The following is a 26,720-nucleotide window of genomic DNA, read 5'->3' on the forward strand; positions in this document are numbered from 1 at the left end:
ATGTTCTTTTCTCTTGGGAATGATTTTGTCAGAGTGATTGTTTGACTTGGAAATCTAGCATGAACCTTGAGTTTCCTCAGGTTTCTGGAACCTGGAGAGGGTGTGGAGGCTTGCCACTACACTCGTATTTTGTTCTAAGAGGTTCCTCCATTAAATCCTCTGATCTGAATGTCTTCTTCTCAGCAGACTGACTTGAGGGAGCACTACTGGAAAGATTTCTGTAGGGTACTGACCTACAGGCTTCAGGGATCCCTAGGTATTTCTTAGTGTGTTTTGGTGTATCTCTAAGATCTTCAAATGAGTCAAGTGGAATATCAGAGAAAACTCTAGACTGAGTCAGAATCGCAAATAGTGTTCTCAGCGCTAATATTATTGAGTGCTGACTCTCTGTCGTTTACGACATCTTATGCCCTCATCCTATTTAATCTTCATAAAAACTGTGACACAGATGGTTCCCAATGTACACATGTGGAAGCTGACTTCTCTGCTGAGTTGCCTGAGATGTCTGATGAGGCGCTTGTGGGGACAGGGCTGAGCCTGCACCCTATGGAAACACAGGTGGACTCAGCGTGGAGCAGGGGTGGGAGGGTCAAGGAAAGAGACGGAGAGGAGGGCTGATGAGTCTCAACAAAAGGAAATTACCTGGTATATAAGGGTAGCTAGAGCCACGGAAGGAAGAGAAAACAGCATCTGCAAAGGTAAAGATAGAGATATAGAAGGATTGTGATCTTCTTAGCACTTGGCCTGGGCTTCCCCAGTGGTACAGTGGTAAAGAATTCACCTACCAGTGCAGGAGACACAAAGAGACCCGGGTTCGATCCCTGGGTCTGGAAGATCCCCTGGAGAAGGCAATGGCAACCCATTCCAGTATTCTTGCCTGGAGAATCCCATGGACAAGAGGAGCCTGGCAGGCTACAGTTCATGCGGCACAAAGAGTCAGACCTAACTGAGCACGTCCATGCATGCTGGTGTGTATAGGACATGGAGAGTAGGGACAATGGGATGGGAGGGGAGTCTGGGTCGTATTGTGACCAGCTTCCTCCCCACACGGAGGAGCTGGGGCTTTATTGTGAGCAGCGTGGGATAACAACCCATCAATAGTCTAGAAACTCCATTCTGGAAACAGCATGGATAATGTTTTGACTTGCAGCCTCTGTGTTCAGTTTTTCAGTCATGCATCTGGCAACTCTTAAGAGACTAATTCCAGGGATGCTAAAAATATTGAGAGCCAGCCTCGGCCCTCAAGTTGTTTTGAGTCTTCTGGCAAAATAAGTCTAGTTGCTGAAGTGCTGGGCAGAGCAAGAACAAGAATGCCCTCTTGGCTATGATGGGTTAGTGACAGGTGTCCCAGAATCAGGCCCACCCACTTTGCTCTCTCCCTGAACTGGAGGAGCCAGGACTCACCTTCAAGACTCAGTTCTGGGTTGTCTTTTCTCCAGGGCTGTTTAAATGCTGCATCTCTGCTCCTAACCTGAGGGAGTTTCGTTCTCAGAGAATAACTCAAATTAGGATGCTTCTGCATGTTTACGATATTAGCACATCTGCCGGGACTGCGGGTTCTGAGGTCCGTGTGGAAGTCTGTTTTTTTGCCAAGGAAACTCATGGTTGAGCGTTTGTAGTCAGCACTGTAAGGCTGATAATGACATCTTTTGATCGGGGATGGTGGTTGGAGACCAGCATGAGGTAGTTTTCAGTGAAAGGCCTAAAGCACCAAGTGATGAGCGTGTGATGAGTGACAGCAACTCAGGACTCGATGTGGATCCTCTCACCAATAGCAATTACCCGTGCTGTCTGCTGACTCCACCGGCCTGTCACAAGGAGCCTGGGACACTGCACCTTGGCTTGCAGCCCCTTTCCTAAGAGGCCACATGCAGACTTAATCCTCTTAGATTAAGGAGATTGCTGTTCTTTGGGCAAATATTCACTAGGTGTTACTTGCTGTGTGTTAGGTGATGTATGTATGTATGTGTTAGGTGTCATAGTCTTTGTTTGCAGAGGAAATGTGGTTAAAATGTGGTTGAATGGTTTTCAGTGGCTTTGATCTAGCAAGAAAAAAAAAAAGAGGCAGGCCCAGAGCCTGGTGTTAATGAATCACATGAGTACAAGGCATTTGGTGCATGACCTCACCCTCATCCCACTGAGCCCCTTCTATTCTCCTTCTCTACCTCCAGGGCTCTGGCCCCCACCAACCCTCCCCCACTCAGTCCCCCACCCCCTATCCTCCTTGAAGGGACCTTCCAGCTTCTGCCTGTAACATTCCAACAAATATCCCCCGCTGTCCATCACTGGGCAGTTCTCATTATCTGTTGTTTTTTTCTCTCTAGTGAAGTTGAGGTCTGCCCCCATAGCCTTTTCTTCCATTTTCCAAATTCCTGTGATGTCCATGCCTGCTTTACTGGGCTTTGTAGTTGAAACATTGTAATAAGGAAGTAAGGCTCCCTGGAATTCGACTTCAGACTTGTTTCCAAAGAGGAGTAAAGACTGATTTTTCTCCTGTGTTCTGTGAGGAACAATATAACAAGGAGCCTCTCCAGATTCTAAGATAACGACCTCATTGTTGAGTCTGCGGGCTCCCCTTTCCAGATGTCCTTGGCAGGCTAAGCCTGCCTTAATTGAGAGCCTGCTGTGTCTTTCCTTGTCTGAAGCTGGTGTGCTCAGGCAGCCTGCATGTGGGGTTTGGCCTCCGCAGTGTGATCAAGATGAGGTTGCCATTGGAGTTAGAGAAAGCGGTCCTGGGTGAGGCATGGAGTAATTGGAGCAGGCTTCAAAGACTCTGAGCTGGCCCTTTAAGTATCTGTAAAACTTTAATATGTGGAGTGAAGGAGAACAGACCTTCTAGAGAATTCTGGGTGATTCATTTCTGGGACAGCCAAGAGCAAGGATGTATTTCTGTAGGTTTCTATGCTTGGTGTGGAAAAAGTGTCCTTTATGTTTTCTAGGGCGTTTCAGAGAACTGGTTTGTGATTTACTTCTGCCACTCCCTAAATCAGCTTCTGATCCCTTACTGTACCTTTATGGGAAACCAGATAACTTGGCCAGCCGCTCTCTTCTCCCTCAAAATGTGTACTTGCTTTAATATGAAAGCACAGAGTTGCTGACATTTTTTGCCACCCATAGTCACTTCAGTCTGAGTGAGATTTACAGAAACGTGCAAAAAGACTCTGATGCTGGGAGGGATTGAGGGCAGGAGGAGAAGGGGATGACAGAGGATGAGATGGCTGGATGGCATCACCGACTCAATGGACATGAGTTTGAGTGAACTCCAGGAGTTAGTGATGTACAGGGAGGCCTGGCGTGCTGCAAATTCATGGGGTTGCAAAGAGCCAGACACGACTGAGCGACTGAACTGAACTGCACCTTACATTTTACCTTTTTAATCAATGAGATCATATTTATGTGAGATTCTCTCTCTGAAGAGTTACGTATAGATGTCATTTTTCAAGCTTCCATCGAAATGAAGCAATCTGCACATTTTATGTTTTACCTTCTCGGTGCCATGAAATCCGCCATTGGCCTAAATGACCAGTTCCCCTCCATCACATCCCTCAGGGAGAGAGCTTTGCATTCGGACACAGTTCCCGCAGGATAGCCATCCGTGATCACATATGTCACATCTCATCAGACGTTGTATTTGAAGGACTCTTCTTGATTCCCGTGGCTTTTCAATTTTCACGTTCCTATGGCTCACATAGCCTCTTCTTGGAGTTCTATTTCATTTAATCATTCAAAAGAGTTATCATTTCCCGTCTCTCACTACCTTCTCATTTACCAAAGCAGTTTCTTGGGTCTTTTGGAAGGCTCCTTTCCCCCTAAGGTGGATCAAGGCAGCCACGGCCCCTGCATGGCACCTGGGCAGTGCGGTTCTCTCACTACCTGGCATTAGGTCAGATTCCCCGGGTAAGACCACAGGCCCCTGCTAGACTGTCCTCGATTCAGACACTGGCCCTAAGCTCCAGGCTCCCTAGACCTCTCTTACTCTAACCAGCTGGCTACATTCAGGGGTTCTCACCACTCCTTAGGTTGGTTAATTTGCTGAAACAACTCAACTCAGGAAATTGCTCTACTTACAATCATACTTTTATTATAAAGGATGCATGTGTGTGCATGCTAAATCACTTCAGTCTTGTCTGACTCTTTATGACCCCATGGATTATATAGCCCTCCAGGCTCCTCTCTCTATGGGATTCACCAGGCAAGAGTACTAGAGTGAGTTGCTATGCCCTCCTCTGGAGGAGCTTCTCTACCCGGGAATTGAGCCCACATCTCTTAAGTCTCCTGCATTGGCAGGCAGGTTCTTTTACCACAAGCACCACCTGAGAAGTCCATGATAAAGGATAACCAGCCAAAAGAAGAAACCCAGAGGGTGAGATCTGGGAGGGTCTCAAATTTGCAACTCTCATGTCCTCAGGATGTATCACCCTCCCGGCTTACTGCTCTGCGTCACCCACCAGCTTCCTGTCCAGAGCTTTTATTTGGATTTCTGGAGGTAGCCTTGATGGACTGAGTTTAGTCATATGACCAACGATTCCATCATTCCCCCTCATTTCCCCAGAGGTGGTGGTCAGAGTGATACTGTGTTGCTTAAAGTCCCAGCCAGCCCCATTCTGAATCTACCTAATGGCCCCATGAGACCTTGTTGGCATAAGCTACTGTGTGGCCACCATAAATAACAGACACTTGTGTGATCACTTGGGAAATACTAAGGGGTTAAAATTTCCTAGGAACTGAGGACAAAGATCAACCAAATGTCTTAGTTTTCAGCAATGGGTGAGGTTCCAGGGCTGGGTTTCATCCAGTGGCCAGCTACCTGGAGTTGAAAGACACATGCAGTCTAGGCCCTGGGAGGCGAGGAGTGAGGCTCCAGGGAAAAAATTGGGGCACTGGTAACAAGTTTATGGTTAGGTGTGGAGGCCGCAGTGGCTGAGAGCTGAGGCCAGGCTGATGCCAGGATGTTAGGCGAGGGGGCGCCCAGCCAACTTTATGGATAGCTCCTGATCCTGAGGTCTCTTGCTTTTGCCACATGGTACCTGGTTGTTTCACTTTGTTTAAAAGCACCCTTTTTAGAGGGACAGGCTGAAACCTCCCCCTTGTAGACGGCACATTCCCTCCATTAAGGTTTATTTTTTCAGGAGTACCGTTAAGCCTGACCTGATCTAGCCATAGGTTCATTTCCCTTTTGACTGGTGGCCTAGGCTCAGCAAATGGCCAGCTGGTCAGTGGCGATTGTCCTCCACCAGACCTGTAAGCTCTAAGTGCTTAAGCTCCCATTCCAGACTGCAGCTGTCAGAGGGCTCTCATCCAATCCCCACCTTCCAGAGTGCTGTAGGGATTTCAGAAGGTGTATGGCGCTCAGCGTAATGCTTAGCACAGAAGGGTCCCCTGGAAATGTCCCTTGCAATTCAGCGGCTGTCGTTGCATTGCCGCTCTTCTGTGGTTTGATGTTTATTGTTATTCCTGGTCACCTGTCTGTCACCTAAGATGAAGCATTGTCTATAAATGCTCAAATACCCAGCCCAGGATACAAGAACCAAGACTTTGAACAAACGTCACATTGGGTCCACAGGTTGGCTTTCGCGTATACAAGTACATGCTAGCCCTTGGCATCTTGCCAGCATCCTTAGGAATGTTGTTGGGTTTTCTTGGTCCAGTTAGAGGAGCTGGGGCATGTCATCATAGCCCCAGTGAGCCCAGTCTGTGGCTTGGGGGCAGGGGAGGGCCAGGTCCTGTTCTGACCACCCCCCCTACACACACACACCACATCTCTGCCCCCAAGTGTGCCACCCATGCTCTTTTGAAGCCTAAAAACAAATGATTCCATTTCTGTCTTTGTTCTGTTTACCTGTTTGGCTGTGCTGGGTCTTACTGCTGCATGCAGGGTCTTTTAGTTGCTGCATGTGGGATCTAGTCCCTGACCAGGGCTCAAACACAGGCCCCCTGCATGAGGAGTGCAAAATCTTAGCCCCTGAACCATCAGGGAAGTCCCAAGATGGCTCCATTTATTTCTAAATGAGTCTCCAGAGGAGAAACTTGCACCAATGGCCTGTGAAGGTTATGCTTATAAAAATACCTCCAAAAATAAAAATGAGTCTCTTTCAGTACCTTAAACTCACCTTCTAGAGGAAAGCAGAGCAAATAGGCTTGCAAGGAGCACAGAGCCTGGCTGGAGAGATGGGGCTGAGGTTGGTTGGCGGAGAGACAGCAGAAGGGGCAGGGGTTGTGTGCCAGGCACTGTGCCAGACCCTTCCCGTACGGCGTTCCACTCCTCTTCACAGCACACATGCCTTCTCACCCTTCGACCTTTGTACAGGCTGTGCCCTCTGCCTGGAAACCTCCTCCGTTCCCCCCTTCTCCTCACCCTGTGAGAGACTGAATTCTTCCTCCAGGGCCTAAACACGTCTCAGAAGTCTTCTCTGATGCCAAGGCTGGGTTAGGAGCCCTTCTTAGGTGCTGTCCTACAAACAAGCCACCCTGAAATGAAGTGACTTAAAAGACTGCTATTTTTGTATTATCTCCGGCAGACGTACACTGGGCCCCACGAGGCAGTCCTCACCCAGTCCCTCCCGCAGCTGTAGCCATATGGCCGCTGGGGCTCGAAGGACCTAAGGCTCAGTCACTCCCAAGTCTGGCTCCCGAGCGGATATCACCCAGACTTTGGGGGTCTGGAACACCCCTTGCTACTTCTTCGTGGTCTCGCCATGCAGTCTGCCAGGCATACAGCCTCAGGATAGCCAACCTTCTCACATAAAGGCTGAAGACTTCAAAGGCATACATCCTCAGAGAGAGCCAGGCAGAAGCTGTATCATTTTCCATTACTAGAAATCAGGCAGCATCACTCGTCACTCCAATTCTTTACTTTGAGGGCATTGCCTTCTAATGACTCTTTGATTCCTGAGTTTCATCTCAGGACTGTAGGAATGTAGAGGAAGATTGATGAGCACACAACCAACCCTGGAGGGCTTCTGGGAGGAGGTGGAATTGAGGTTGGCCCTTGAAAAAAGGGCTAGGATTTAGATGGAGGGGAGGAGGGAGAGGCAAACAGAGCCAGTCCCTGCAGGCAGAGCATGAGAGGGTGGAGCTGTGAGGAAACCATCCAGGTGGCAGCCAGAACTCTGTGCCAGGGAGATGGGGGAATTTGTCTGCAAGGGAGGTGCCTCCCGACCCCATGGAGGGCCTGAGAAATAGAGAAGGTGGACACTGGTCTGGGGAAGAGTCAAAGGAACAAAGTAATCTTTGTTCCTCAAGGTTATTTGTCATTATTACCTTCTAAAGTAATTTTAGTAGTAATGTCAATAGTTAACGTTTATGTCCTAGCACCATTGCCTTGAAAATGTTGTTATTGTTCAGTCGCTAAGTCGTATTCAACTTTGTGACCCCGTGGACTGTAGCCCACCAGGGTGCTCTGTCCATGGGATTCTCCAGACAAGAGTACTGCAGTGGGTTGCCATTTCCTTCTCCAGAGGATCTTCCTGACCCAGGGATCGAACCTACATCTTGAACCTGTATTGGCAGGTGGACTCTTTACCACTGAGCCACCTGGGAAGCCCCACCTTGAGAATAACCATCCATAATTAATACATTTCACATCTCATCAGATGTTGATTTGAAAGGACTCTTCTTGGTTCCCATGACTTTTCAATGTCACACGCTGAGCCAGTTCATGTGGCTCATGTAGCCTCTTCCTAGAACTCTTCTCTTTTATTTAATCATGCAAAGGAGTTATCACTTGCCATCTCTTATTGGCTTCCTTACTTTCTCATCTACCAAAGTAAAGATGCAGTTTCTTGGTCCTTTTCAAGGGTTCATCTTCCTCCAAGGAGCATCAGGGCAGCTGTGACCCACTGTGTGGAGGCATCCAGTACCTGGTGCGATAGAATTCTGACACCAGTTCCCCAGCGTTAGGTCAAATTTCCCGGGTAAGGGCACAGTCCCCTACTAGACTGCTCTTATTATAAATGACCAGATGCCTGCGACCATATCACCTCATTAGACCTTCACTGCATAGCGTGGTTATAATCATTCCCATTTTGCTTAGGAAGCCTCACCCCCAACCACTTAGCTAGTTAGCAGTGGAGACAAAATTCAGCCCCAGTACTTCTTCTGACCTCAGGACCTTAGTTCTTTCCCTCTTCATCTTGCTATCACTTGAGGTGTTTAGGAGGCTGGCACCACCATTCTTTCAGCCTTTCATTCACTCACTCGCCAGCGCCTGCTCTGGACTGCAGACGTGTTGTTAAAGCTTCTCTGAGGACTGTCTAGGGGAATTCATGAGCACTTCAGCTTTGCCTGCAGAGTGTCTGTCCCTGAGAACTTTCACCATTCATCCTCCAACCTCATGTAAATATAATGTGTGACACAGTTTCAAAGACCATGTAGCTTTCTGCAGGTTTCTCTCTCCTGTCTGTACTTACATTTCCATAATCCAGTCGTGTTTATAGAAATGGAATTCTAGTGTGTCGGGTAACTTTGAATAGAAGTGTGTTGGTTGTGAACACATTTTTCATTTATATCTTTTTTCTTTTCCTATTAAATCTGTCAGTTTGTTTTTTAGGGCATCTGTGGCATTCTTTTTCTACCACCCTAAACATAGTAACATAAAATTAGTCATAAGACGCTGGTTGAAATTGCAGGGGTTTTTTCCATTTTGATTCCAAAAAGAGATGTTTTTCTATTTGTCCTTCTGGTTTTTATTTATCTGGCAAAGAAATGTATACAAATATAATAAAAGGAGAGGAAAAAGTAGAGAATACACTTTGGTGTTACATAGTGAGAATATAGTTTTATATTCTGCTTTTTAAGGTTATCTTGTTTAAAAAGTGAAGCAATAAGAGATTGAGCACCATTGTGTTCTGCTTATGGAAACAGCTTACAATTATCTTCTTCTTCCAACCCCTCCTTCTCAGGCACAGCACACCCACGATGCCATCACAGAGGCCGCCCAGCTCATGAAAGAGGCTGTGGACGACATCATGGTGACGCTGAATGAAGCTGCCAGTGAAGTGGGGCTGGTGGGTGGTATGGTTGACGCCATCGCAGAAGCCATGAGCAAGGTGGGTCTGGGCTCCCAGACGCCCTCCTGCACTCCGTAACTCCATTTCCTCCAAGATGTCCCTTGAACTTGGTCCCAGAGGTTTTTCTCTAAGAAGCTGGCAGTCCAGGCTGACACGACCAAGCCTCCTCTTTTCTTGAGGGGTCTGCTGACTGTACAAATATTCTATCAAACGTCCAGTATACTCTTCATTCTTTATTACTCATTCATTACTTTTGTAAGCCTTCCTTCCACATTTACACAGGGGGAAAATGGAGAAGGCATCCTTGGTCCCCTCACTAATAAGATGGAAGGAATTATTTACCTTCCCTGTCCACCTCACAGAGTTGTTGTGGGGAGCAAACTCTAAAGTGAAGTAATAAAGCGATTCCCAAGTGCTGGTCTTCAAATTGGTTCCTTTGGAATCCCTGGGAGCATTTTAGAATGTAGAGCCCTTGACTCTATCCCAGCCATAATTCCTTGGAATCTCTGTGCGGTGGTGGATCCTAGTATTTTTTTTTAATTTAATTTAATCTATTTTACTTTATTTATTTTTAACATGGATCCCAGTATTTAAAAAATCTCCCCATGGTTCTGGCATCTAATCCGTTGCAGAGACCACGGAAATGGTAAGTGTAAAACCCTCAGGACCTCAGAGAACAGCAGAGATGTCAGAGGTATCCTTTCTTCTCCAGTGACCCTTCAATTGAGTTGGGTCAGTAGGAAAGGATGACTGGACAGTACCTTGTGCTCTTTTCCCAAGGAATCCTTCCCTAGTCGCGCCAGTTACTCATTAGAATGAACAACTCTTCATCAGCATCTAATTGCCATTCTCTGATAGCATGGCCAAGAACTGTAGACTTCATCTGTGTTTTGGAATGTCCGTTGTCAATGGTGAATACACTAATGTGGTTTTTCAGGATAATAAGTGGTCTTTAATTGCTAATTTAGAGAAGATTGGTTGGTGTGTATCTCTGTAAAGAGATGATAGCCTGAAACTGTCATTAGGATAATTCCCATTAAACATGATGCAGACGTTATCAGACTGATAACATCCCAAGCTGGGCTGGGATGCTGGGATCCCTCAGAAACCCCAAGCTTGCCTTGTCAAAGCACTCCAGTAGTTTCTGCTATGGGCTTCTCATGCTTCATCTTTGGATAGTTTGGCAGAAAATGAATGGAATTCTCCTCTTCCTCAAGGCCCTTAGTTAAGTCTTAGTGGGCTTGTTTGATTTTTAGAAAATCGGAACAACAAAACTTTGAAATTAAGCCCTGAATCTACCAAAGATATTAAATAATGCAACTCAAGGTGCAAATTAGAAAGTCAAATGATAATCTTTTCCTTCTTTTTCTCCATCACTCTTATTATAGGGAAGAGTTGCATAAATTCCTGGAAGAGGGAAGTCTTTTTTGATAGCCTTTGAGCCTTGCATATTGGCATAGCTCTTCAAGAAGGAAAGTGGCTCTTGTACTGTCTGATTTCAGGGCTGTTACAGCTCTGCTCTCAGCCCAGGACACACTGGATTCTTTTGGAAGTACTGGGGAATAGGCCTGGTGCCTGATGGCTCAGATGGTAAAGCGTCTGTCTGCAATGCAGGAGACCTGGGTTCGATACCTGGGTCGGGAAGATCCCCTGGAGAAGGAAATGGCTACCCACTCCAGTATTCTTGCCTGGAAAATCCCATGGACAGAGGAGCCTGGTAAGCTACAGTCCATGGGGTCGCAAAGAGTGGGACACGACTGATGGAGAAAGATAAAAGATACCTGAGGGCAATAATTAGGAACTGCTAATAACATGAGCCCCCGAGGCTATGAGCAGAGGGTTTTCCCCCCCTCAGTTCTGCAAAGTATATACAGTAAGTCCCCTATATATGAATGAACCTTCAAGTTGCAAACATGCATCTGGTTCCAGCAAGGAACCAGAACCTGTACCATCAACGTCAGGCACGAGTGAAACTGCAGCTTGCCCCCCATCTCTTACTGCTGACGCTCCTTTAGCTCTACCATCTCCTACCTCCTCTCTCTCCTCCAGTGGTAACTCTTCTTGCCTGTTCACTCGATGCCCGCCCTGGTATGCCAGCTGTTGTAAAGTGCTACTGTATTTTTCTAGGTGCTGTACTGTAAGATTTTAAATGTTTATTTTTTGTTTGTATGTGTTATTTGTGTAAAAAGTATTATAAACCTATTGCAGTGTACAGTGCTATATAGTTGATTGTGTTAGTTGGTTACCAAGGCTAACTTTGTTGGAGTTAAAACAAACTGGACTTGCAAACACGCTCTTGGAATAGATTTCCTTCATATGTAGGGGACTTACTATGATTGGGATTTCACTGATGCTCCTGAACTCCTATCTACCCTGACCTTACATCCCAGGTACCATATAGTGTCTCTTTCCTTTGCTAAGCCCACCCGGGCCTGCTCATCACTGAGAACTCTGTATTAAGTGATATATCAGGTCTTTTGATCACCTAAGCAGCAACACATTATATAAATATATAAATATGTCATTTTCTGAGCTTGGGTTATTTGGTTAAAACACTGACATACTATTAGAATCATTGTCTGAAGTTCCAAAAGGCAGTGAGTGACAGAAAAAAATCCAAGTGTACACAAAGTTAATTCTAACTTGGGTACAATTCTTGACACTTTTAGAGCCTCTGCTCTGGAGATCTCTTTGAGACTTTTCTTTCTGTATATAAGCACCAGAAGGTTTGGGAATTAATAGGTTAAGTAGTAAGCTTTCTGGGTAATCTTGGGCAAATTACTCAAGCTTTCTAAACCTTGTTTTCCTCCATTCAATGAGCTTAGTCTCAATCTTTGGGATTTTATGGTCAAGTCACTTTTCCTTGTTTGCTTTGGTGTTTGGGGGATATTTTTTTTTCCTTTTGGTCAAGGAAGGTAATTAAAAAAACAAAACAAACAAAACCCTTGGTATCTACATCAGTAATATTCCATAAAATAAAGGACATGTTAACACCAAAAAAAAAAAAATAGAAAGGCTATAATTTCAGAATGACGGAAAGTTCTTTCAACTAAATGAATTTTAAATCATATTTTTTAAAATAGTCACTTCTTTGTTCTTCTGCTCTCATTGTCTTCACACTGGGAAAAGGTTCATCGTGGCAGCCCATGGACACTGTGTTCTAAGCTGCTGTCTAGCTCTAACATCCTGGCATGTTTGCAGTTACATCACATCTCATATGGAGGTTCCCAGCACATGGCCTGACCCTTATGAGATGCCCAGTTAATTTATACTGAGTATGTGAGTCCACACCTCAATCCTCATTTGACCAGTGAGGCCCCCTATCTCCTGATAAAGAAACATTAAAAAAAAAAAATCTATCTTGGAGTTTGTGTTGTTGGTTTAGTAGAGATTACATCCAGTTTATGCAAGCAGTTTATACTAGGCTACAGTGACACATTGATTCAACTCACATTGTAGCAGGGATCTGCTCACTATATGTAGCCCCCATTGAAGACTCCACCTAACCTTTTCCTAATTGCTCTGTGATCCCTAGTGTGTTCCCAGACTGTCTAGCAGAGAGCTGCCAGGGAGATCTTCTCAGATAGATCATCGCCTACTGCGGATCCCACCATTTTCTTCATGATTGCAAAGTTCTCCGTTAAATAGGTCTAGCCTGATTCCCACCCCTTCCACAGCCCTCTCCAGTTCACTGCTCTCACTCTTCCTGTATCCATTTCTGTTCACCTTGTCTCCTCACCTAGAATATTGTTTGGCAGCCAGTGGTGACAGTCGTGATGGTGGTGGTGGTGAGGGTGCGTTGCCTTCCGCGTAACACCGTGGACTTTATCACCATCGTCATCTTCATTATCATGCTTATCCTTTCCACTCCATTCACGTGGATGGCGTGTCATCTCAGTTCATCTTTATTACAGCCTAATGACGAGCTTTGAAATTTCCAATGAAAGACCAGAGAACCAGTTTAAATACCCAGCTCGAGGCCCATTCACAAGTCTTGGAACCAGATTTCCAATCAAGTCTTCTGAGCCAGTAAAATCTCCAGCCCTTCAAGGGGCAGGCCCCCGACCCACTTCTCTACCCCTTCCCCTCCACACTGACTCTCAATTCTTGTGGCGCTAGAATCAGATAAACAAGTTCTTCCTATGTTTTCACCTCCTTCTCTTCCCCAAGGTAGATCAGAAGCGAGGGTTCTAAGGTATAGACATCTTTGGGCTATACCGTTCCTAGGAAAGCCCTTTGTGATGGAGGGTCTGTGTCCTCCCCCAGCTCTTTGTTCTCCATTCTGACTTTCCTGCATGTGTCCAACTCACACCCACCTCCCCGTGTGCTTGAGAGCTGATCCCGCTCCTTGAGACTCCTTCCCTACCTTTTGTGTATGGCAAACTCCTTACCTGGTAAGACTTGACCGGAGGACCATTCCTCCAGACAGCCCTGCCACTCTCCTCCAACAAATGGGGAGCCTCTCCTTGTCTGTGTGCCCTGAGTAACTTGTGTGCACCTCTGTCACAGAAGTTCCTATCACAGAAGCTGGGGGATTCTGCTGACTCTGGACCAAAAAACTCTGCAGGCCTCTCCATTTTTTCCAAGTTACTGATTCTGAAAAGTGAAGCTCACATTGAACAGGCCTCTGATGACCCATGGGCTCTTTTCCTCTCCCCTGTAGCTGGATGAAGGTACTCCTCCAGAACCGAAGGGGACGTTTGTCGACTATCAGACGACGGTGGTTAAATACTCCAAAGCTATCGCGGTAACAGCTCAGGAAATGGTAAGAGGAAAACGGGCTGCTCCGCCGCTGCTGGTTGCCCTGTTACCCGCTGCACCACTGGATCTTCAGATCTGGGGTCTGTGGTGGGGAGAGATCAGTTCTCTGAATTTCTAGTTCCTCCCAGGCCGCAGCTTTGTCCCAGTCTGTGGTCTTTCTGGCTGCCTCTGGTCTAGAAGCCCCAGGCCACTGGACACAGGCCACAGTGGACACTCTTCTCGTGAAAAAGCTCCAGATTAAAATGACTGAGAGTTGGGCATGAGGACAGGGGAGCAAAGAAAAGGGAGAAAATGAGGAAATGAGATGGAAGTTGCGAGTTACAGAGAAAGAACAAAATCCTGTTCATCTCACAGAAAACTTGAGATGTTTTTAACAATTAAAGTTACAGTACAAGAGAAGGCATTTGGAGACAAAACTGAGATTGTCTGGTGGAATCAAATTTTAATGTTTAGACAGTGCTTATAATGAATAGTACAATATTGACAGTCTTTCAGGCAAAATGAAACACTGTGGTTATATGAAAAATTTTTTCTCCTGGCAACAGAAAGGCATGTAACTTTTGGAGGTGGCTTTTTTGTTTTTTTTTTTCTAAAATGTAATGTATTCAGAATTGTATTACATGGATATTTAGCTGTAAATGGCATTGAGATCTAGTGAATACTATCTTGATAGGTTAAGAAGTTGTACAAGGAAAGAAAAGTATTGTCCTCAAAGCATTAATATGAGGACCTAGGAAGAAAGTTCTTAACTTCTGAAGGCTCAGATGTCACGGGATAAAATTAAGAGATGGCCTCTTAGATGCTGCCACCTAAGCCTGAGTTGCAGGGACCAGACTGGGCCACCGCATGGTCCCTGCCCCAGCAGGCCAGGCGCCTCTCTGGATGGTTTTGTCATGCAGTCAACTGTCCACTAGAGGTTGAGCTTGGACCACAGAGGCTCCCCTGGCGGCAGCTGTTCATTCTTAGAAACTCTGCGGTTGTGCCAGGCTCGATGTTGTTAAAAAGGACTTGGACTGCAGAGGAAGGAACAGTGCCCATCTCGGCGACGGGGAGAAGGCTGGAGTCGGCCCTGAGCTGGCCCTGCTCAGGAGTGCGTAGGGGCATCATGGCTCAAATCCGGCAGCCCAGCAGCGCTGACTCCTCTGAGCAGGGAGCGCAGTGCAGAAGGGGTGAAAATATCTTCAGTGGCCTCAGGAGTTTCTGGAAGAAAGTTTCTCAGCCCGCCCGTCTTGACCTTCAGTGTCCACACACCTAAGGAGCCCAGTATTGCTGCTCCTGGGTGGGCTGGCTGGAGCCTTGAGGGGTGAAGAGCCCTGGGGGGTGAGAGCCCCCCAACACTGACAGTCCCAGGGTCATCGTGCTCCTCATGGCAGGGTCACGTGGAGCAGCCCTGGGCACAGCCTTGTTCTCTCGGCATGCAGTGTGTATTTCCTGCAACCCCACACCTCCACCCGAAAGCCTGTGACATTTCCGGGTAAACATGCCTTAGATGGGCCCACGTTCCTGTCCAGCTTGAGTGGTTGTGTAGTCATTTAACAGATTTTTTTTTTTCAAGTCCTTTAAAATCAAGGACTTCAAATGCCACAAAGAGTGAGGAAGTATTGTCACCCAGAGTGAGAGAACAGGGGGGACGGAGGGAGGAGGCCTTGGATCCAACAGGGACATGGACACCTGTGTCTGTGGCAGCTTACAACTGCCCTTGGTGAGACCTGAGAGGCATTTTTGTCAGAGGCGAAAAAAAAAAAACTAGAAGCAAGCACGTTAGCTCGGTAGAGTACACTGAGGTGCGTTTTTCTGTGAAGTGGGAGAAAACTGTAGAATATCTTCAGAGTAAAAAAGGCAGACCTTGACCATTAGGCTACCGTATTCTCATTGAATTTATGACTGAAACATCATTATTCTTCAGAGCACAGTGTTATTACAAAGCTGTATTCTGTGAGTTCCTTCCACCAAAACGTTAGACTTACCCATCACTGCAGGCACGATTTCCTGATGATCCTGTCCTCATGCCCTCTCTCGGTGGCATGGCACCTGCTCCTGGGTCCCCAGAGACCAGACCAGCCTGGGAGCAGCTTACGACCGGGGGTGCGCCCTGCCCGGGGCTGGGCTCCCTTGTGGTTTCTCGGGGGGGCTCCCCTGGTGACCCTGCAGGGCAGGGCTGGTGGAGGCTACCGCTCTCACCTCCCAGAGAGTGGACCCCTTGGCCGGCCTCCACACTGCACAGCCTGCACCCACGCATGTTGCCTTGACCCAGCCAGGACCCGCTGGCCTGTCGTGTGGGCTGCAGCATGGGCTTTGCTTGAACTGGGCTCTCTAGCGTCCGGCCCCCACACGCGAGCCACAAGCTTAAAAGTGAATGAGACCCTTTGGCTCCCAGTGGTATTAACACGTGGATCTCATGCTTTTCTCTGTGTGTCTCTGTGTGTGTGTGTCTTGCTTGTTTTCTTTTTCCAGATGACTAAGTCGGTTACTAACCCGGAGGAGTTGGGAGGACTGGCTTCACAAATGACCAGTGACTATGGGCACCTGGCTCTCCAGGGCCAGCTGGCAGCAGCCACGGCGGAACCAGAGGAGGTCTGCCACCTTAAGTCCCTGTGTTTAGATGCAAACCCACACTAGTGCCCGCTCCCCCGGCCGGGCGATGGTGGGGGTGGGAGGGGCGGGCGGTCTCCATAGCTCAGCTCCACTCCAGAACACCTAAGTTCCCTCTCCTCTGCTGCCAACCCCACAGGTTCACACCCAGTAGCCCCGCCTGTGTTCCAGGCTTGCTGCTCCTCCTCAGGCTGCTGGGCATAGAGCTGGAGCCACCTGGGGAGCTGGGCTTTCAGACAGAAGGACTCTGTTGACAGTTTTCTGCCGCGCCCCCTGTCCCCCAGCCCATCCCAAGAGCAGGGCTCACATGGCCATTCTCCTCATACTTCCTGTGCTTGCTTAGCAACCCACTTGATTATTTGTGTATTTTCCAAAGGCTCACAGAAGTATTAGACAAGCCAAGTATGGGATCTACCTGCCCCTCCCTTGAGAAAAACCTGTGTAGCCAGCCTGCTTTTGTGAAACAAAGTCTTGCCCAAATGTTGGTAACTTTTGAAGAATTGGTCCAGATCCCTGTCCTTGGATCCCTGTGGACTTCTTGTCCTTCTCTCCCTGTCTTCCCCAAGCCACTTTCCTTAATGGCCAACACAGACTCACCTTGGAACACCTATACCCGTAGGAGGCTTAAAGTGGCAAAAGATTGACTCCAGAGGCCACTCTCTGAGAGGTCCCATATCTCATACCTCTGAGAAATCAAATGGTCCATTGACCAGCACACAGGGTGGGTGGAACTCTGGGGCCCCTGATTACACCCGAATCAGCGTTAAACACATGGAAGGGGCCTGACCCAGTGCATGGCCCCCTAGAGAAAGACAGACCAGCTTGCAGTAAAAAATAGTTGGAGTGAATTTCAGGGACCAGGGACAACAAGGTAATGATATCCATGGGATTCTGAGATGTACCAGGCTGTCAAGGCAGAAGGTTGTGGCTGGTCTTCCCTTCTCCTTTCGATGACAGACAGGGGTCCCCAAGCTACTGTTTCTCCTGGGAGTCAGGTCTAAGCATGTCTTCACCAAGACTCCCAGGGACACTACCGAAGTGAAGACCCAGAACCAAATCACTTTCTAACATATGTTGTAACAATGCATGTAAATGGGAGTATCACATATATATGTACTTGCATACATATATATCCAGCATGGGATGACTTTAGTTTCTAACAGTGCCTGCGTTTTGAGATTTTAGGATGATTGATTGAGTTTTTAGACTGCAGCATGAATAATTCTATTTGCCATGAGTCTGTCAAGTCACTGTCAGGAAAGAAAAATGGTCAGAGACCCACATGAGATTCCGTTGATTTCTTTACACAGGCCCATCATTTAAAAAACAAAAAACAGAACCCCCCCCTCCTTTAGTAAGAGCAGCTGGACTCAAAATTCATTTGATTAACATGCAATTTTGAATTTCATAAACAAGCATAAGGGAACTTCTGTTACAGTAAGGGAAAGCTTGGTTGGACAAAAGGAAGAAGTGTTTGGCTTTTCAAGAGGATTGAAAACTAAAAGAGACTATGATTGTCGGGGGAGGTTTGGTTTGGATCTCTTGTCTCTAGAAATCTTTAAAGATGGAATTTCCATGATTTTTCTTTGGTTAGTTTCCGTTCAGTTAAGTTCAGTCGCTCAGTCATATCCGACTCTTTGCGACCCCATGAATTGCAGCACGCCAGGCCTCCCTGTCCATCACCAGCTCCCGGAGTTTCAGTGCTAGCCTAAACAGCATTGCTGAGTGAAGACCTTGTGATCTATGGAACGCTTTCACATCTGAGTTCTTATGAGCTATCAACCCCACCCTGTGTATGAAGCAAACAGTTTTCTCATTGCAGCCCAGACCACTGAAACAAAATGGGCCAGGAAAAAAATTGCATTGCTAAAAGCAAAGCAGCAAGTTCTTTACATCCTGGCCCTGCCTTTGCGGCAGCTGACATTTCCATTAAGGTTTCCCCTGTTCACCGTTACATCTTGAGATGTGTTTTACATTCCAGACACACGAGCAGTGTGACCTGGAGCACAGAGGGGCAGAGAGAATATAAAATTACCGGTGGCTTGCTAAAGGAAAATTCTTTGTGTGCATTTGCCAGACAGATATTTGGGGGAAAACTGAGAAGGCTAGGAGATCCCTGAAGGAATGTAGTTTTTTTCCCCAAGACTGTGGAATTATGTGTATACCCAAGAGAGCCCCACATCACAGCATGTGAAAATATTTATATCCAGGGCAAGTAAGAAGCTGCCCCCTTCACTGCGGGCCTGCAGTCTGCTCTGCCGAGTCAGCATTTTGGACTTTTCCAGAATGTGACAATGACAGGAAAAGTCCTGGCTCTGCCCTCTGAACATCAAGCTGGAGCTTTGTATCTGCTAGTTTTTCCATGGAAAATTCAAAGCTTTTGCTAACATCACTGCAATAACTTCTCCAGAAAAGTTAAAACCCTCTGGCAGCTTGGCATTTTATGATGTGCTTCCTCTTTTTAAAGGGACTTCCCTATAGCTCAGATGGTAAAGAATCTGCCTGCAATGCAGGAGACCCAGGGGAAGATTCTCTAGAGAAGGGAATGGCAATCCAGTATCCTTGCCTGGAGAATCCCACGGACAGAGGAGCCTGGCGTGCTGCAGTCCATGAGGTTGCAAAGAGGCACAACTGAGCAACTAACACTACACTGCTACTACACTTCCTCTTTTTAAAAAAAGAAGGAAAAAGATATATCCCGTGAGCCACTGGCTTCTAAATGTAAATACTGGGGAGAGGTTTAGTGATGATGGTGCCGTGTCTGAGAGCACGTTGCTGTAACCACTCATAACACTGGGTGTCTTAAAAGCTGGCAGGAACATTTGTCAAGAGCCCGTGGTGAGAACCACAGCCCTCTCCCCCAGATGGGATGGGCGTCCACTCTAGATGTCCCTAAAACTTTCCACTCCAAGGCACACTTTCTATAGGTGGGAAAGCAATGCCCTGCACACGCTGCTTTTCCCTGCCGTGTTTTCTGTCTCAGGAGAAACTGTAGTTTGTCAGATAACATCCATTACTGCCTTTCCAACTTCCACAAGCTCTCCCAGGCAAATTATACTTGACCTGGTTTCCGATGTAATTGATCTTGAAGCCTGAGAAAAATCTGTACATTTTGTTTAGTTTGAGGCAGTAAAAGATGATGGATCAGTGTTTCTTAGGCTCCCTCCAATTGAAATGAGAGCCAGAACTTCATGAAAGCCAGGCTTCTAATTTCCCGCAAGGCACAAAACCAGGAGACAATCTTCTCCATTTTACTTTTATTTGGGCAGGATGGGGGAATTGAGGGTTTTTCTTGAGGTTTAAGTATTACTTGACTCAAGTTGCCAATTTCAAACTCCAAGTTTTATGTCTTGGAGCAACATTCCTTTATAATAAACACTGGCGGTGAGTTGGATCACTGCGGGGCTGGGAGGTGGAAGGGGTTAGTCCTGTTTGCTGAGAAGTTTAGTGTTGCTTTGAGAAGCTTAGCATTTGTAAAGCCCTTATCTGCAACAGCCTTTCAAAATGTGTTCCCTTTTAGGATGTTCCTCCAGCAGTACAAAACGTCCCGTGAAATTGCAGTAGCATTGAGTGTGTTGATTCTAGTGTCCTTCACTAACCCATGTGCCCGTGGACACAGATAGGAATATGCGAACCATTTATCCAATCCATACAGCACAGATCCTGTGATGGGCTCTGGCTCATCTTCCCTCAACTGCAGTGTGTAAGGCGAGAATCATTCGCCCTTCCCATTTCGTAGATAAACAAACCAAGGAGACTCAGGGAACGCTGAGAAATGCCCAGGACCACACAGCTGCAACGGTTCGTGTTAAACCCACCCTCCTTTTAAAATTTTACTTACTTATGACTGCACTGGGTCTTCATTGCTGCACTCAGGCTTTCTCTAATTGCAGTGAGGGGCCACTCTGTAGGTGCAATGAGCAGCCTTCTCCTTTCTCTGCCTTCTCTTGTTGAGAACAAGGGCTCTAGGTGCACAGGCTTAGTTGCCCGGCAGCATGTGGAATCTTCCCGGAGCAGGGATCGAACCCGTGTCCTCGACATTGGCAGGTGGATTCTTAACCACTGAACCACCAGGGAAGTCCGAAGCCCCGTTTTTAAATAACTTTTTGGAGTAAGTGAATGTTTCAAGTATAATAAGAAGGTAATAACTTATTGTGTAGATAGAAAAGTCAGGATTCGAACCCAGGTTTATTGGGGATCACAGTTTGTGCTTCTTTGCCCTGCACCAGGCTATAGAAGATAGTCATGTGATCTAGCACAGACCCAGACTCTAGGACCAAGCCCAGGGTTGACTAAGGACTCCAAAGCTTTTCTGTTGTTGAATTCATTTGGTCTCATCCCTTTGCTTTCTGGTGCTGGACTTCCTTGGGCTTCCTAACTGAAATTTCCCACTGGTGACCACTGTGCCAGCTCCATAGTTGTATTTAGAGGATTGCTTGCTACAAACATGATGTCATCTCCAGGAAGGAGGCTGAACGCCAGTACATTGGGGGTGTTTTTATAGCACAGCCTTCTGAGGGGGCTAAGAGAACATGAGTGGGTTGAGGGGGTGTCTTCCCACCATTTATCATGTCGGCCCATAGATTTCAGGTTTGGAATGGCTCAGGAGTGGGTGCCTCCTCCTTCCCACCCCCACATGACTGGGGAGTGATTTCAATGGCCTGTGGTTGTCCCAGGGCCCTGTCATTCTGCAAACAGAAAGCCCAGGCTCGGCTCTGTGCAGGGAGCAGGAGAGGTGCCTGGAGAAGGCTCTTCTGGAAACCAGGTCTTTTCTGGCACAGTAGCCTCATACCACATTCTCTAGAACCCCCACGCAGCTGGTGCTCTGGAATTCTGCACGTTTGACTCGAGTTTCCCTTCTTAAACATACACTGCCCCCCACCCCCGCCCCCCAGGCCTTGCCCTGGGGCATGGGTGGTTTTGTGCTGGCCTCTGGCTGGCATGGCATCTTCTCTGTCTGGGGTGGCCAAGGATCTGTAAGAAAATGCTCCCCTGTTGCTTTATGCACAGGCTAGTGTCCTCCGCACCATGTAACCAGGGCAAAATACAGAAACAAGTCGGTGGCCAAGGCTGTAACTGGCCTTTATAATCCCACCTTTGGATCACTTAGCCTCAACTGTTGACTTTTTGAGCCAAGAATATAAATTTTAACTCCAAAGAAAGAGTATAGTAATAACAAGTTCCTTAAGTTTTAGATGTTGAGTTTCCATGAAAGATTTTGTTGGGGAGTGGGAAAGGGTTCTGCTAAGTGGAAAAAAAAAATCAAATTAGAAAAACAGTGATTTAATGAACAGTGCACCGTGCTTGGGATGAAAGACTTAGATTGTCATTTGGCTTTGTGAGGGATTGCCTGTGTGATCTTGGGCTAATCACAGCGCTTCTCTGGGCCTCAGTCTCCTCATCTGTAAAATGGGAAGACTGAACTCATAAGGTCTTTTTTTATTGTGAAAGTCTGTGATTGTTTCTTTTTCCATCCCCCCACTTGACTTCCCTGTTAGTGTCTTGCCCTTGAAGACCTGTGCTCATCCTTGACAGCAGAGCTCTTACCTTTGGGTTTGCTCTCTTTTCTTTTTAATTTTAGATTGTATTATTTATTTATTTGTGGCTGTGCTGGGTCTTTGCTACACACAGGCTTTCTCTTGTGGTGGCGCACTGGCTTTTCTTGTTGCAGAGCATGGGCTCTAGGGCTCAGTAGTTGTGGCACACAGGTTTAGTTGCTCCTTGGCATGTGGAATCTTCCTGGACCAAGGATTGAACCTGTGTCTCCTGCATTGGCAGGCAGATTTTTAACCACTGGGCCACCAGGGAAGTCCCTTGCTCTGACTCTTGGGAACTTAGGGTTACACCATATGGGTCTGAAAAGCCTCTAGAGCCAGACTGAGAATAGTCTTTACTGGGGCATCCCCCTGCTTCAGCTTGACCTTATGTTTAAACCAGCAGACATGCCCAGCAAAGAGATGCACTTAAGTGGCATTGCCACTGTGTGGGCTGAATTCAAGCCTCGCTCGTTCTCAGTGGTGACCCTGATGCTGCACTAGTCCAGATGTGTTTTCAGAGCTGTCTGATGGCACGATCCTGGCCTGATGTTCGTGTCTCATTCCATGTGGAGACGATCAGCAAGAAGCCCTGCCTAATTACAGAGCTTTTGTAGCACCTGCTCACGTGTAATTAGAAGACATCCCAAAGAGCAGAAGCTCACTTCCTAGGCAGGAGAATGTATTACAAATGGATTTAAACATCCTTTGGGCCTCAGAGGGTTAAGAGAATAACATTTTCCCCTGAAAGCATTATGTCTGTCTATAACAGAGTGAGCAATTGCAGCCTCCTCACTCCCCAGAATCACCCTTTCTTAAACTCTGACACATAGGATGATGTTGGAAGACTATATCCAGGTAGCTCAAATTCCCAGGTGTGTAAGTTCCCAGGTTTTACTCATAAAACCTGGACTCTGAGTAACTCTTCTTGAGAGATGCTGGAAGGATAAGCACCTAGCTTCTAATTATTATGGATTTTTTAAAACTAACTCTTAGCTTAGGGGTATTTTGTTCTGTGTTCATTTGCTTACCTGGGCTGTATTGATCAGACCAAAATGGAAATTGTTGTGAAACGAAGCCAGAAGAATGCAAGCTTTGGGAGATTGTTTGCTGTTGTTCAGTCGCTAAGTTTTGTGCAACTCTTGCAATCCCATGGACTGTAGCACACCAGGCTCCTCTGTCCTCCTCTATCTCCCAAAGTTTGTTCAGATTCATGTCCACTGAGTCAGTGATGCTATCTAACCATCTCATCCTCTGTCACTCCCTTCTCCTTTGCCTTCAGTCTTTCCCAGTATCAGGGTCTTGTCCAGTGAGTTGGCTCTTTGCATCAGGTGGCCAAAGTATTGGAGTTTCAGCTTCAGCATCAGTCCTTCCAGTGAATATTCAGGGTTGATTTTTAAGATTGACTGGTTTGATCTCCCTGCTGTCCAAGGGACTCTCAAGAGTCTTCTCCAGCCCCGCATTTCAAAAGCATCAGTCCTTTGACACTCAGCCTTCTTTAGGGCCCAGCTCTCCCATCCATGCATGACTACTAGAAAAACCATAGTTGGGAAATGGAGGTGGAATTTATTACACCACAAAGAGACAGCTGGCACCTTATCCATAGTGGAGCTTATTTGGCTTTTTTAAAGCAAATTACCATTTCTGATCACACAACGTAGGGGTCATAAAAAGCATGCATGCCTGCTGGGCCAGCAGCTCTAAAAGTGTGACTTTTTACGGAAACCTCAACCTGGCTTGCTGGAAAGGAAGCCTGGGCCCAGCACGGCTGCTCTCGCTCCGTGGTACATCTGAGGAAAAAAGGCGTTCTGGTTGGTAAACACAGCAATTTTGTAAGAATCTGAACCCTTTAAAATATGCTTTATACTAAAGCTGTATATTCTGAACTTCTAATTACCCTCTCCAGGCTTTTGTGAGGAATCAATGAAATTAAATGCCTTGCCTGCTTCAAAGAGGCCCTGACACACAGGAAGGGCTCAATAAACATGGGTTGAATGAATAATCCCACAGAGTTCATCTAATTAACATTCTTACCTAGTGGCTCAGGATACAGATAAGCAATGCAGCAGAAAAGGTAACAAATATTACCAAGCTTGCTTACTGGGGACTGTGGGCATTTTACAGTCTCTAAAAAGGGAAGCAAACCCAACCAAATTCCATAGTTCACCAAACACAGGCTCCTAATAGCAGTGGAATTTTCCTAGCCAGGCTCCCCTAGGACATAGGAGAAATTTTCCACGGAGGGAAGACCTCGACGGCAGGGCCATCATACTTTGCCTCCCCACCCCGGACTTGCCTCCACAGATCGGCTTCCAGATTCGCACTCGGGTACAGGACCTGGGCCACGGCTGCATCTTCCTGGTGCAGAAGGCGGGGGCCCTCCAGGTGTGCCCCACGGACAGCTATACCAAGAGGGAGCTGATCGAGTGTGCCCGCGCTGTCACAGAGAAGGTAAGGAACAGCCCTCAGGCCAGGCAGGCACGATGACACCCAGCTGTGCCCAGGCACAGACCAGGCAACCAAGCCCAACACCAGCGGGCCCGGTCAGGTCCAGATGTCTTCCCTCCCACCCAGGGTCTCCCCAGGGCAGCTGGGGGTGATCCGTCATCCTGAGAAGCTGAGGGACTGTCCCACCGAGGTCAGGGCCCTGGTGGTCACCCTGATGGGCTCTCCTATGGACAGACTGGTCAGACCACGTCCAAGTCACAGTCAGCGGCAGGACCTCTGCTGAAGCCCCTGGGGACATTGTTGCCCCCACCCTCCCTTTTCAGGGAGGCTCCCAAGTGCTGAGACTAGGTAAGAAGGATCCACATCTCCTCTTGTGTAACCTGTTTATTTCCAGAGGAGACAGTGCAGTGAGGAGGGTTAAGGCCCCCAAGGTCACATGGTAGGGAAGGGGGACAGGAGCCACAGGACATTTCCTGACTCTCTGGGCAGCTGTTTGTAGAGACAGACTCTCATAGCAGAGAGCATAGCACTCAGCTAAGCTACTTCCCCCTGCCACACCTCGATTTCCTTGTCAGTCAAGGGAGAATGAAGAAGTAGAATATCTGGCCCAGGGGTTGTGCCGGTTATATACAGTGATTAGTGTCAAAGAGCTTGGCACCATGCCAGGCACACCGTTCAAGGTTTGATTGATTTCAACCACTGTTCCTTAACTCTGTTCTCCAACACCCCTTCTTCTAGGAGGTCTTCCCTGGTTCACAGCACCCCGTTCTGAATGTCCCTCCCTCCTGGACCCTCCTGCAGTTTGCTGATGGTTTTGCTTGGCTGGTTTCTTGGAGTTATTTTTCAGGGCCGCTGCTGTACAGGCCGCGTGGGGTGCCGGCAGCATCACCCATGCTTAGCGGGTATTGCCCTCTCCTTCGCTTGGGTTGCAGGACGGAGAGCTCCACACTGTTGAGAAGTTTGGCAGCAGGACTTGAGGGGTGCACAGGGGACCCTCCCCCGGAAGCTGCCGGGACAGAGGCTCCTCTGTCTGTGGTCTCTCACCGTGGTCAGGCATTGGTCTCCCGCAGCCCACAGGACTATCCAGGCTTCCCCAGGACAAGGAAATAAATCTCTCAGCTCGAGGAAGGCATTCTCCCTCCTTTGAAAGCCCTTCCTGTTGTTGAAGTTACTCCTGCCAAGTTCCCCTGTAGGAGACTTTGGAATAGGAGCATGAAGGAGGGCAGGAGGGGGTCCAAGTTGCGAGGTGCCAGTGAGCATGGCCATGCAGCCTGAGCTGGCCTCCCTCCATCTTCCTTCTTCTCCAAGCAGAGTACCCCTGACTCGGGATGCCAGGAGAGGGATGAGAGGCAGGGAGTTGGCTTGTTCAGAGCATCTAGCCTTACGGGTAGATTCTTGCTGCATCTCCCTGCCCTCCCATCTCCACCCAGCATCATCCTTACCTGCCTAGGTATGTCTGTGATCATCCCCAGCCAGGAGGACAGACCCATAAGAGAAAGACAGCAGGTGGGTGGGGAAGGAAGGAGGGGGCTGGTGTGGCAGGAACATGGGGGGAGGCCTGGGAGATAGGAGGTGGTTGTGAAGGGAGCTCAGCTCCTCTATCGTGGCAGAGGAGCCATCCCCAGGGCTGTGGCGGAGCCATCCCCAGGGCTGTGGCAGACCCAGCTTGCCTTGTAGGGGAAATGTCTCTAGAAGCATAAGGGTGTGCTGGTGGCAGGTGGTGGCACAGGGGAGTGGTGGAGTGGAGAGGTTAAAGGAAGGCATCCTCTTTGGGCTCCAGCCCCTCTGGGGTCCACTCTGGAGAATTTCTAGTCAAGAGGCAGCCAAGGGAAGGAGTGACAAGTGTCGGCCGAGAGCTTGTTGTTGTTGTTCAGTTGCCCAGTTGTGTCCGACCCTTTGTGACCCCATGGACTACAGCACACCAGGCCTCTCTGTCCCTCACCATCTCCCGAAGTTTGCCCAAGTTCATGTCCATTGCATCAATGACGCCATCCAGCCATCTTACCCTCTGATGCCCCCTTCTTCTGCCCTCAATCTTTCCCATTCCAATGAGTCGGCTGTTTGCATCAAATGACCAAAATACTGGAGCTTCAGCATCAGTCCCTCCAACAAGTATTCAGGGTTGATTTCCCTTAAGATTGACTGGTTTGATCTCCTTACAGTCCAATGGACTGTCAGGAGTCTTCTCCAGCACCATCTAGTAAACCCTTATTACATGCCAACTACTTTATATGCATCTTCCCTCACTTATTCCTCCCATCGGCCTTGACTGGTAAGAAGTAATAGCCCCCTTTTCCAGATGAGGAAACTGAAACTTAGAGAGGTGAAACCCTGCCCAAGGTGGTGCCACCAGCAATGGCAGCGCTAAGTCAGGCAG

At 47.7% G+C, this 26,720-nt stretch overlaps 1 protein-coding gene across 6 annotated transcripts in view; it reads left to right on the plus strand.

Annotated features, from left to right (window-relative positions):
• TLN2 (talin 2) overlaps positions 1-26,720 on the plus strand; it is a 496,933-nt gene that overhangs the window by 420,625 nt on the left and 49,588 nt on the right. For 4 of the 6 annotated variants that reach the window (XM_040226669.1, XM_040226673.1, XM_040226671.1 and 1 more), the window contains 4 exons: positions 8,901-9,047; positions 13,672-13,773; positions 16,224-16,343; positions 24,200-24,346. In XM_040226669.1, the coding sequence (XP_040082603.1) occupies positions 8,901-9,047; positions 13,672-13,773; positions 16,224-16,343; positions 24,200-24,346 (516 nt within the window). The remainder of the gene's footprint in view (positions 1-8,900; positions 9,048-13,671; positions 13,774-16,223; positions 16,344-24,199; positions 24,347-26,720) is intronic. The other 2 variants (XM_040226672.1, XM_040226674.1) reach the window with 1 other exon arrangement.

Source organism: Oryx dammah, unplaced genomic scaffold (genome assembly GCF_014754425.2).
Source record: "Oryx dammah isolate SB20612 unplaced genomic scaffold, SCBI_Odam_1.1 HiC_scaffold_26, whole genome shotgun sequence".
Taxonomy (NCBI): domain Eukaryota; kingdom Metazoa; phylum Chordata; class Mammalia; order Artiodactyla; family Bovidae; genus Oryx; species Oryx dammah.